Below are 13,197 nucleotides of genomic sequence, written 5' to 3'. Positions count from 1 at the left end.
CTTTCCAGTGTTGTAAAATATCCTTAAAACAAGTTATTTGCTTTGAATTGGGAGCATAGTCAAAACCCATTGTGAGTACTAACCCTGCAATTATGTCTTTAAACAATATAAATCATCTGTGCTTAATCTGAAAATGATCTTTGCTCTGAAAAGGTATGTGTTTAGCAAATATTGGGCTCACTCCTCTTTACTTTTGATGAACCAAAAAATGTCTGTTGAAACCAATAACCTTTGATGCATGTAATTTGCCCTTCCTGAAAATGATTTTCTTGATGTAGACTAATTTGAGGGTGGGTTTTTCAAATTATAGCATGGCTATTTTTCCTTTTAATTATATTATTTAGGCCTTTTACACTCAAAGATATTAATTTAAAAGGAAGAACCATTTAGAATCATTATTTAGGTTACTGAACATTTTGAAATTACTGTAATTCTTTAGCTGTTTGATGGCAACCTTCTTTGATGGGGTAACATCTTGTGCGTAGTAGAGAAGTGGTATCTATGGTATAACTTGATTTTGGTCAAGTTTTTCCTACTGTCTCCATAACCTTCTCATAAATGAACTAGATACTGCATCTTAAAAGGAGCTACTATAGGATGGGTGCATAACTGCTTAGAAAACTGTTCCTAGAGAGTAATTAACAATGGTTCACAGTCAAGCCAGAAGGGCATATCAAGTGGAGTCCCACGTGGATCAGTTCTGGATCCTGTTCTATTCAATATCTTCATCAATGATATAGATAATGGCATAGAGACTATACTTACAAAGTTTGCAAATGATACCAAACTGGAAGGAGCTGGAAGTGCTTTGAAGGACAGAATTAAAAATGAAAATAATCTTGACAAACTGAAGAAATGGTCTGAAGTAAATAGAATGACGTTCAGTAAGGACTAATGCAAAGTACTCCACCTAGGAAGGAATAATCAGTTTCACAAATGCAAAATGATGCCTAGGAAGGAGTAGTGCATAGAAGGATCCAGAGGTCATAATGGACCACAAGCAAAATATGAAACACCAGTGTAACACTGTTGCAAAAACAGCAAATACTGTTCTGGTATGTATTAGCAGGAGTGTTGTATCCCAGATACGAGAAATAATTTTTCCACCCTATTCCACATTTGTTAGGCCTATGTATCAGATAGGTAGCCATCTTAGTCTGTATCCACAAAAACGAGAAGTCCTGTGGCACCTTATAGACTAAAAGATTTATTGGAGCATAAGATTTTGTGAGCAAAGACCCACTTTGTCAGATGGATGCCTAAATCTGTCATTCTATAAGATGCCACAGGACTTCTTGTTGTTTTTTTGTTCAGTTCTGGAGACATTTTAGGAGAGATGTGGACAAACTGGAAAAAGTTCAGAGGAGAGCAGCAAAAAGTATTAATGATCTCGAAAAACATTACCTCTGAGGGAAGATTGAAAAAAATCAAATTTGTTTACTTTGGAGAAGACTGAAGGGAGACACTGCAGCCATTTACAAGTGTGTAAACATATTACAAGGATGAGGGCAAAACTTGCTCTCGCTAAGAGAACAGGGCAAAAGCAATAGGATTAAACTTCAGCAAGAATGGTTTAGGTTAGACAGCAGGAAAAGCTTCCTCTTGAGGTAGTTAAGCATTAGAATAAATTATCTAAGGAGACTGTGGAATTTCCATAATTGGATATTTTTAAGAGCAGTTTTGATAAACACCTCAAGGATGGTCTACATCAGCGTTTCCCAAAGTGTGGTCCAAAGCCAAGTACCAGTCCCTGGAAAAAAATACTGGTCCTTAGAAAAGATACAAATTATCATGCACGATCCTATTAATTTGGTACATTTAGTATTTTCCCATATAATTAAGGTAGTAACAATAAGTTAGGCACTTAAGTATTTTATATCAAGATTTATATCATGTACTATTATTATTGCAAATAAAACAGTGAACATTTATGCATTTTTCATTGATTGTTTTTTTATTTGTGCTCATATTTTTGGGCCATAAAAAAGGGTAATGAAAAAAAACAGGTTCCAACTTTGTAAAGTTTGGCAAACCCTGGCCTACACAATATTTAGTTCTGCCTTTAGTACAGGGGACTGAACTAGAAGACCTCTTGAGGTCCTCTCCAATCCCATGATTCTAGGAATATTTAGTTGCCAAAGTCTCTCTTGCTTCCAATTATATTGCATTCACAACTATGTGCCTAAATATAGCTTTATTTTTGTACACTTCCATTTATTTCTCATATGAATCCCCCCCATACCTCCTCAATTCCGTCACTGCTCCTGCATTTCCCTGACTCAAATTCCACATATGAAAAACCAGTTTAACATGTAAAACAGTCCCCAAATGACTGTGCTTTGTTAAACCATAAATCCCTGTGCTCTTCCCAAAAACACTTGGACTTCTTACAGGCAAAGGAGATGCATTCTCCACCTACGTGTGCGACCTTGATCCTCATGCTTAGGGACACATTGCCAGCTAATCACTTGAATTACAGGGAGGTAACCTTTAAATGCTCCTCCCTTTCCACTGTATTTTCTCCAGTCCTGTTCATCCTCAGAATGCCTCTCCTTCTTGTTCTTTATCTCCTCTCTGTTTCAAAACACAGAGGACAGATCACAGAATTATAGAAGATTTGAGTTGGAAGAGACCTCAAGAGCTCATCTAGTCCAGCCTCCTGCTGAGAGCAGGACCAACCCCAACTAAATCATTCCAGCCAGGGCTTTGTCAAGCCTGGCCTTAAAAACCTCTAAGGACGGAGATTCCACCACCTTTCTAGATAGCCCATTCCAATGTTTCAGTGCCTTCCTAATGAACTACTTACAACCTAGATCTCCTCTACTGCAACAATTTCCTCAGCCTCACCTCATAAGTTACATGCCCCAGCATTCTATTCATTTTTGCGGCCTTCAGCTGGATGGTCTCCCATTTGTCCACATACTTGCTGTAATGGGGGAGCCCAAAACTGGACCCAGTACTCCAGATGTGGCCTCACCAGTTCCAAACAGAGGGGAATAATAATTTCCCTCAATCTCTTGGCAATGCTCCTACTAATGCAGACCAATATGCCGTTAGCCTTCTTAGCATCATGGGCGCATTGTTGACGCACATCCAGTTTCTCATCCACTATAATCCCCAGGTCATTTTCTGGCAAACTGCCATGGAGCCAGTTGGTCCCCAGCCTGTAGCCAGGACTGTCCCTGGGTGGGCATGGGGTCCAGGTCAACCCCTCACCCACTGCCCGAGGTGCATGGCCTAGGGCAACTCCCCACCGCAGGCCCCACTTTTGTTCTGCCCACACCCCACCTACCTCTCCTCTCAAACCCCATCCCTGCTCCATCCTGCCCCTTTTTACCAGTATGATGTCTATAATCTGTTATCTTTTCCCTTCCTTTCTTCTTCTTCCTGGGCATTACCATTTCCCAAAAGCTTTTCAGAAGCTTATGTCAAGTTACTACGGCTTTGTCTACACTACAAAGTTTTTCCGGCAACAGCTACCTTTTGCTGACAAAACAGTGCAAGTACGTGTACCACAACAGGATGCTACTTTTGGCAGGAAAACTCTGCTGGTTTTCCAACAAAATAAAGCCATCTCAACGAGACATAATGCTTTTTGTGGCAATGTTAAAGCAACAAAGCCTCAATATAAATGCTGCTGCTTGTTATGCCAACATAACTGACTTTCACCAACATCCTATCATGCCGGCTGTAACTACGCTGATCATTGATTTGATCTCTGCTGCCCTGCAGACATGTGCCCCTTCCTTTTCAAAGCTCCAGGAAGTATCTGACAGCTAACCATGCTGCTTTCCTCCTGGAGCAAAGAGCACATCGCTGGTATGGAATGCTCCCATTCGCCCCTGCACTCAGAACACAGCAGCCAACAAACTGCTGCTGCAGAGAGCGTGGGAGGGGGACTGCTGGGCTGCCTGCACAATTCTGAGCACAGAGAGCTGACAGAACTGCACAGGATGCTGCTCTAGGCAGCGGAGAGGGCTGTGAGAGAACTCAAAGGGAATCACTAGAACCATAGGCAGGTAGACAGGCAAAGAGGGTTGCTTCTGGTAGTAAGGGGGAGAGAGTGCTGTGAGGTGCAGAGCTGGGAGCTGATGTGGGAAGGGTGTCCTCCTCCTCCTCCTACCTCAGGATAGCTGGGTCAGCTTGCTGTCCCCTCTGCCCCAGAAACAATACTCCCTCCCCCTAGGCCCACACAATTCAGTTGAAAAAGCAGCTGACAATCTACTAGGAAACCTATGGAACTATGGGATTGAGAACCCTGCATCATGAGATGCTGCACCTGCCCCACGAGGCACTGCAAACCCTTCCGAAAGCATCCCCTGGCCACTGGCAAAGTGGGGTAGCTACCCACAGTGCACTGCTCTCTGCACTGATGGAATAGCTGCTTGTGTGGATGCTCTCTGCCAGAGCCAGGAGCATAGTGTGAACACGCAAGAGCAGTTTGTGTTGCATTTAGTAGGTTTTTAGGCATGGGTGTCAATGGAAACAAATTGCTTTGCCAGTCCCTACAACATCCAGCTTCAGCCAACCATGTTATTTTGGCCCCCAATGGTCTCTATTTTTCTGTGCAGTCTATGACAATTTGCAAAATTATAATCATTAGATAGACGACCAGCTAAGGACTTACTGTATGTCTTACAACAGGGGTGCACAAAGTGGGGGGCATGCACCGCAGAGGGAGCATGACATTTTGTAAGGGAGGCACAGTGCAATCGGCTTCCCTCCCACTGCCCCGTAGCTTCTGCTCCCTCCCCCACTGCAGCCAGACAGAATCCCCCTGCTCTACTCCATCTTGCCCCTCTTAGGTGCCTCAGAGCACAAAGGACAAAAGGAAACAGTGCAGTCTTAGATGGCTGGGAGCACAGATGTACTAATCTCAAGCACAGTCTTTGATGCCTCAGAGCACAGATGTGCTGCCTCATCACGACCCTGGACAACGGAAGAACACAGATAAGAGGGCTAACAGGCCAGCTGATGACCACAGGGCCTCAAACTGCCCTTGACTGGTACTGATAATTGCCACGCCTACACATCATCCCAGGAAAGGAATCTCGCACCCATATGAAAACAATGTCCTCTCTTAATGATTTAGTTATCTCTTTCTTACAAGCGTAAATTAAGTTTGCAACTCCCTTGTAAGAACTGGCGTCACAAAGGCGAACCAGTACAATCGGCATCTTTAGATAAGAAAGACTGTGCGTGACCCAAGGGGTATAAAGAAGGGTCCGGCAGCCCACTCTAACTGAGCTCCAATCACCTAAACCTACCGGTCGGGTAAGGTCATTGCCTCCCGAGGTCCCAGGGGATGCCTGCCTCATACTCTTCTTCACAAGGCATTGAGTGAAAGACGCTGGCTACGCCGGAGTCGGAGAACACAAGGGTAAGAATTATACCTGCTATGTACCTTTGTGCACATTTAATAGTAAAAGCTCTGTATGCTAAGGCGTTTTGTCCTTATATGTGTAACTTGCATTTGTAATCTAACTGGTATGCCACATGTATCATCCTACTAGCAGTTAAGAAAATAGAGCAATAACCTTGTAACCGCTAAGATTCTTATTTCTGCCTTTTAATAAATAGTAACCATTTAAGCTTCAGCCTGACTCATTCCAGTTACTGTAACTTGGCCAAACACAAACAAAAAGCCCGAGCCAGTTTGGCTATATTAGCATGGTCAGTGGTAAGGTGTAGTAAGAGCTAACCACTGAGTAGTGTCGCCTCCACGGGACAGACTCCTGGGGCATCCATCAGCCACCCTGGCTGGCCGCTGCAAAGGGTCAGTCTGTCCTAGCAGGTAAAGAGTCGGGTGAAATAAGCTCTCTGCACCAACCTTTCGGGACACCCGTCAGCCACACTGGCTGCCCGCTGCAAAGGGACTGCCGGTCCTAGCAGTTAAAGACTCGGATGTAATAAGGCTCACAAACCACTCATTACCCAACAATCAGCTAACACCCACCTCTGCTTTCTTCCCTGCAACCTCCACCACTGCTGTCACCAAGGAAATGACCCCACCCCTGCCGCTGGGCCAATCAGAATGCACACAGGCCTTGAGTCAAGTGGCAGAGGCAGTTGGTGAGTTCCCAGCTTGATAAGGTACCCTCCTAGGGTCCTTCCCCCAAGCACCCCTCCCCCTTTGGGACACCCCCCTGGAGCGTCCAGCACCCTCTTCCTGAGTGCCCCTCCCCCGCATCCCTTCCTGTAGTCCCCTCACAGGTTGGGGAGGCCCTGGCTAATTGCAGGGCCAAAAAATGGGGCCTGACATGTAAAGTTTCCTCACTCCCGTCTTATAAAATAAATTAATCATCTGAAAATAAACTGGCTGAACACATACCTAATAGTTCACCGTCCTACAATTTCTCCCATTTATTTCACAGAATATCTCATCTCGGACAATGACCAGCATCAGATGTTTCAGAGAAACGTGAAGTAACTCCACACTAAGCAGATGTGGGGATAACCTGCCCCCCTCCCCTCTGAAGGTCTCATCATAATCCCTAACTCAGAAAATGGTTTAAACCATAAAGCAGAAGGGACTAACTATTATTCCTGGCCTTGACTTTTATAACTCAGCATTTCCTTCTTACCCATATAAATGTCCAATCCCTCTTTGATTTTTGGTCTCAGTGGCTTTATGCAGTGCACCTATGACTTTGCCAATCTAATTCTGTGTTACACTAAAAGGACAAGGATGTGCTCATCTTCTTGTATTTTAAGACAGAAAGAACAATAGCTCCAAATCTACTTTTCTAAACCTTTCAATGTTTTATACACTTTTACCATGTCCTCTCTTACTCATCTCCTTCCTTGTCAAACTTTCTTAATATGAGTGGTCCACCTCCCTAACCATTCACATGTTACATCTTCTCTCAGACAATCACTTTTATTAAGTAAGACCTTGTTCTATACAGTAAACCCTTGAGAAGTGCGATTTCGATTTGTACTTAACTCGCATTAATGTGAGTTAAGAACAAATCAAAACCACCACCCCCATCCAGCCCCCAGCTCCCCCAGCTGGGGAGCCCGGCATGCAGACAGCTGCTTGCAGTGCAGTACTGCACCGCAAGCTGGGGGAAGCCAGTGGCCACATGGCTTCCCGCCTCCACTTTCCCCAGCTGGGGGAAGCCAGCAGTTGGAGCAGATGGCTGCACTGCTTCTCCCAGCCAGGGGAAGAGGATGGCTGGAACGGTGGTGGAGCATTGCTGCTCCCTGGCTTTCCCCAACTGGGGGAAAAATTTGACTTACATAGAGGTTGCCCAGGATGCAATCTCTGTGTAAATTGAGGGATTACTGTACTGTGTCCAGCGCCCAGTATAATGGGAATCCTGATCTGATGAGGCTATAGTACAAATAAATAAGACACACTAGTAATAAAAAAATCACTTATTTTGTGATCTTCTAATGACTTCTGATACTTAACTTAAGGAATAACTCAAAAATTACAGCAATGTATTTTCTCTTTACCTCTTCCATACAGCTGCACAAAATGCTTTGTTATTTAATCTTATATAGGACAATTCAAACTGGACAGCGTTCACAGTGCAATTCAAATTTCAGAAATGCTACATTTTATTATCTGATACTGCAAACATTTAAAAATATTAGGAATACAAAGTTCCATGAACAGTTAACTTAAAAAAAATTACAACATATTTTGAAAATTTTCAATTTCTTTGTGTCTTGGTAAACCATTTCAGGAAGGTAGGGATAGCCCACAGGTTTGCACATTGGCCTACTAAACCCAGGGTTGTGAGCTCAGTAGGATTGGGGCAATAGATGTCAGGGAGGGTGCTTGGTCCTGCCAAGAGGGTAGGGGACTGGACTAGATGACCTCCTGAGGTCCCTTCCAGTTCTAGGAGATGTGCTGTGTGTAGGTAATAAAGCTTTGGCCCTGCTGTTTAAGGGCCAAATCCTTCTCACTTTACTCATCACACAAATATTCAATACACAAGCTTTTTATGAGCAAAGGGATCAGGATTTAACCCCTAGTCACATTATGGAACTCACATGATTACAAAGCAAATGCATCATTTGAGGAGCATAAACAAACCAATCACCTTAAGACCTGATCTAGCAAACCTTTCATAACCAAGACTCTCACTGAATTCAGTGGAATGTTTGGACATGCCAGAAAAGCAGAACAGGAGATGAGCAACTTAAGTACACATAAAACCTAATCCTAGTCCTAATATCCTTTCCCATGAAAAGTTATAACTTACTGCAGCATTGGCTATGAGTGAGAGTTGCAGGATCAATCCCATTGCAACATCTCCCCCATCCCTTAAAACAATTATGGTCCATCATGGTAAGGGCTGGAGTAATCCACAGACAGAAAACAAATAAACGTGACACATTTTAGTTAGTTATATTTTATCATCACTTTAGCAAGGACCATGTTATTCATCCAGAAAAAAATATCTAAGTAGTGAGAAAAGAACCACTGAAATTATCTTTGTGATAGAAACTTGTTTAGATTGCTTATTGTAAGAAATTGTTTAAATTACTGATTATTACATTTTCTTTTGTCTAAGAAAATCATTCATTTAAATAACATTCTTCAATGGAAACACTGTAAAATAGTTTAGTTTCTAAAAAAGCCAACTAAAGCAAGTCACATTACTAAAAAAGGAAGTTTTTCTCTTATTTCTAAACAGTAAATTATTTCCCTGGAACCTAACAGTTAGCATCACCATTTTCTTAATGAAAGATGCCAACTTCTTCAAACTTGGGGCTAAAATGAGGCACATAAACTTGCAAATGGGTTAATTATTTCAGAGCTCCTGGGCTCCAGCTGAAGTCTATAGGTCTTTAAAGTGCTGAGCACTTTTGAAACACAGACCACTCATTGAAGTGAATGACTTTAAGAACACCAAACTTAAATTTTTGGCTGCAGATATAACAGCACTCACTCACTTTAAAACTAAAACCATCTTGTTTCAGAAAAGATTTGACATAATAGACAAATTGCAATAGAACTAATTATCTGTATTATAAAAAAACTTAATGTCTGTATTTTGTTCCTGAAATAGGGCTACAGATAAAATGCAGAAGTAGACAAATAATCTGATTTAAAAGTAAATAATTTATCACTAGCATGTTTGTAATTATTTTAGTAGATAAGAAAATCTGAAAAAAATAGTAATATTATTAGTTGGTAATTCTGTTTTTCCAGGTATCAGTAATTTCTGCGTGCATTTGTTGGCAATGGTATATACTAATTTGCGAAATATATAAAGGCATAAACAAAATACAAACAACAACACTGCTCCTCAGGTAACAGTTTGTAAATTACAAAATTACACAGGCTTTTGCATTAGCAATAAACCTTAGCACTGTGATATTGCAATAATCATTTGTATTCTCAAATAAAATTTATAATTAGGCATTGCACAGTTAACTTGTATAAATTGAAAATCACTTTTCCTTGTGCCACTAAAATGTTATTTTTTGACACCAGTGCCTACGATAAAGGTATAAAATAAATTAAAATTACCATATAACAAGGCACAATGCCTCTTGCAAGAGTCACTCTAAACAGATAGTGATGTAACAATCATTATAACTAACCATGAGTCAAATCCTGGTTCCCACTGAAGTCAAAGAGAGTTTTCCATTGACTTCAATAAACCTAGGATTTCACATTAGAACCTTAGAAAAATTTACTCAGCCTGGCACCTCCTATAGGAATATTATTCATTCTTCCAATGCCTGCAATAAAAACGGCTTTTTTTTTACTTAAGTTATAAAAATAAATTCTTGAGCATCCATCCAATTCACTGGAAATACAGTTTTCTACATTCTTAAAAATACAACAAATAAATAACAAACCATAATGGTGGCAAAGTCTGTGTTCTTTACTTACTTTGCCATAATACAAATTAAACCTCCACTTTCCATACATAATGTAGTCAGCATAAAATATAGTAACTAAAACACCCTAATATAACTATTCCAAATACAGATCTAAAAGATGCCCTTTTTTATTAATGGTAAATCCTAAAATTTCAGGAAAATATAATGGAAACAGTATTCTACTGCTTAGTTCAACTCTAAATAACCAAATATTAATAATAATTGTTTGTAAATAAATGGCAACTGTCTATCAAAACCAGATATAATACTATACCTTTTGAGTTTTGAGTAATCATTAATAAAAGCAAACAGGGAGAGACCGAAAACACAATGATCCTCCAAGTTAAACTGAGGGGACAGGAATCTGCTTAGCTGAAGTGCTGTCATAATCTCGCACCAAGTCGTTAGTAGTGTGATAATGCATGGCAATGTAGGATTTGGCAAATCCAAAAGTGGACTTCACGGGCTGTAAGCTATTTGGGGTGCTCACTTCTTGGGAAGGGCTACTGTTATAGATGCTGTAATATGGTTCAATGCGGGTATTCATGGGAGTTGAGCTGCTCTGTGCATAGTGCTGATGTCCAGCAGAAGCCTTGGGACTCAACACGCTTTCCTTAGAATGGCTAGGACCACAAGCTTGGTCCACAAACTTTTTCTGAGGTTTTGGAGACAACATATATGCTGAATTGGTTTCATGATGGGATGACTTGTTCCTATTGACTTCCAAGCTCCCTTTGCCCATGGCTCGAAGCCTTGTCTTCTGCTTGCAACAGAAAAAAACAAGGGCTAAATACTGAACACACCAAAGGACTCTCCTTCTAAGTCCAGCACTATTACGGGAATATATAAAAGGATTTAATCCAGATTTGAAAAAAATTAGGGTAAATCCACACAACTCAAACTGGTAGAGGATGAAACCACCATTGCTGGAGAACACGTCTTGCACCAAGGAGATCCCCAAGGGGAGACAGCAAACTAAGACAGAGAGGACAATGACCACACATGTCACCACCGCTTTGGAGTCTTTAGCGGTGGACAAATTGACTGCAGACACCAGCTGGAGCCTGGTGGCTGCTGGGGCTGTCAGCTGGCTGAGATTCTTACTATAGCCATGGGTCTGGACATGCTGCAACTTGTTGTAGTTCTGGTTCCTGTAAAAAGCAGGCACAGCACACTGCACCCCATCCCCCCGCCCTGAAGCAGGAGGTCCAATGAAAGGCTGTGGCCTGGAGGCATCTACTGTGATGATGGGGGGACATTTCTTCACTTGGGCATTTCTCCTCAAGGCCTGGGCTATCATGATATAGGAGACTGAGACCACAGTTACACAGCAAATGAAATCACTCACATACAAATAGAGGATGATCTTCCCTTCACCACTGATCAAGCTGGACATTGGGAGGCAGAGGCGGGACTTATGGGTCCTTAGGGTGGCCAGGGTAGCTAGGGTGAAGCTGGTGACCCACAGGAGCAAGGTGAGAAGCAGGGTGCAAGGGAAGGAGGCAGTTCGGTTGGGCTGCTTCCCAAGGACCATCCTCAGACGGTGCAGGGCTATCACAGCTACCGTCTTGAGAGACATAATGATAAAGCCAGAGCTGGTGAGGTGGAAAGTGAAGCAGAATGCATCAGGAACACCATTCACAGAGTTGAAAAACAGAACAAAGGCAAACATGGGGGCAGTTACCCCACAAATGAAGAGGTCGCAGAAGGACAAGTTGAGAATCATAAAGTCAAAGTTAGTCCTGAATTTCCTGAAGGCTGGGTCAAAGAAAGACAAGAAGACAATGAGGTTGCCGTAGGACCCCAGGCAGAAGATGATGGTCAACAGAAAAGTGCATGTGACTAGCGTGGCTGTGTGGATCACCTCCTGAAGACCCCCCTGCAAAGAGGAAGAGGTGTAATTCCCGCTCAAAGAGTGCAGCAACTGTCGGGAGGTGTTGAAGGGATCCAGACGCCTTTGGTCAGCCCAGTCCTGCAGCCTGTGTGTGAGGTTCATCTTCACAACAACAAACGCACTCCCACCCCCAAAGAGGGAGTCCAGTTCCTCAACTCAGAGGTTGGGCGCAAGGTGGGTCCATGGCGGATGAAGCCTGCATATGCCCCACCCCCGCCCAATGTAAAAAAGAGCACAGAGATTAGCCCACAGAGAACGAATCAGAGTTGTTGGGGTAAAAGCCCCCCCCCACACACACACACATCCCAGCCCCCAGGGCTGGAGCAGGGCCCTGCCCGGCTTGTCATAACCTTCCCAGTCAATAGGGCCAAGGGGGCCCCGAGCGCTGCAGGCCGGGCAGACCTCTCCGCCCCGCAAAGGAGGGGAAGGCCCGAGGCAGCGCCCACCCCTCCCCCGCGGCCCGACAAACACAACCCGGAGCCCCTGCCCGCTCGGCACAGCGCTGGGGCTCCCCCCACCCCATGGGACCCGCCGAGCCCGGGGGGAGCGGGGCTGGACCCCCGGCAGGCGCCCGCCGGGCCTCTGGCGCACCGGCCCCGCAGCTGCGCGAGCCCCTCCCGCCCAGCGGCGCCCGTCTGCGGCTGCTGGCCCCGGGCGCGCCCTTACCTCGCTGCCTGCGGCGGCTCTGCCCGGGAGGCGCCGGCCTGGCCCCGGGCGGCCCGGCTCGCTGGCGAGCGCGGGGCGGGAGCCTTCCCCGGCCGGGCTGGGGGACCGGCGGCGGCTGCAGTCATCGCCGACGTGCGGGAGCGGATCAATCCCCTCACTGCCACCTGCAGCCGGAGCCCGGCCGCGCGCTGCACCCCCCTGCACACTGCAGCACCGCCGCGCGCTGTACCCCCCTGCACGTTGCACTAGCCCCCGCGCGCTGCACCCCCCAGCACACTGCTGCACCACCGCACGCTGCAATGCCCTGCACCCCCCTGCACTCCTCAGTCCCCCCGACACACTGCTGCACCACCACACTCTGCACCCCCTGCACGCTGCAACCACTGCACTCCCCTGCACTGTGTAGTCCCCCCCGGACACTGCTGCACCCCTGCGCGATGAACCCCCTCTGCACAGTGCCGCCCCCCCACACACTGCACCCTCCTGCATGGTGCAGCTCCCTCACACGTTGCATCTTCCCTTCACACTGCAGTACTGTTGCGTCCTGCACCCCCTGCACACTGCAGCACCACATGCGCTTCAACCCCTGCGCACTGCAGCAACCCCTGCGCACTGCAGCAACCCCTGCACGTTCACCCTGTCTGCACACAGCAGCATCCCCAGCATACTGCACTCCCCTGCGCATTGTAGCACCCCAGTGTGCTGCACCACCACTGCATATTGCAGCACCTCTGTGTGCTGCACCCTTGTTGCACATTGCAGCACCGCCCGGGTGCTGCACTCCCCCT

The 13,197-nt window shown here is 45.0% G+C and overlaps 1 protein-coding gene across 1 annotated transcript; it reads right to left on the bottom strand.

Annotated features, from left to right (window-relative positions):
* Positions 1–7,661: 7,661 nt before the first annotated feature.
* GPR75 (G protein-coupled receptor 75) lies at positions 7,662–12,535 on the bottom strand. The gene is made up of 2 exons (XM_074988508.1): positions 12,410–12,535; positions 7,662–11,939 (listed from the first exon to the last, which is right to left on the bottom strand). Exon 2 carries the CDS (start codon positions 11,843–11,845, stop codon positions 10,193–10,195), a length of 1,653 nt encoding a protein of 550 aa, XP_074844609.1. The 5' UTR covers positions 11,846–11,939; positions 12,410–12,535; the 3' UTR covers positions 7,662–10,192.
* Positions 12,536–13,197: the final 662 nt, after the last annotated feature.

The sequence above is a fragment of the Carettochelys insculpta genome, chromosome 3 (assembly GCF_033958435.1).
Source record: "Carettochelys insculpta isolate YL-2023 chromosome 3, ASM3395843v1, whole genome shotgun sequence".
NCBI lineage: Eukaryota > Metazoa > Chordata > Testudines > Carettochelyidae > Carettochelys > Carettochelys insculpta.
This window is presented reverse-complemented; position numbering and strand designations above follow the sequence as displayed.

Excerpts from the sequence above, each read along its gene's own strand:
- GPR75 (XM_074988508.1), bottom strand. The coding sequence starts at position 11,845 with ATGAACCTCACACACAGGCTGCAGGACTGGGCTGACCAAAGGCGTCTG.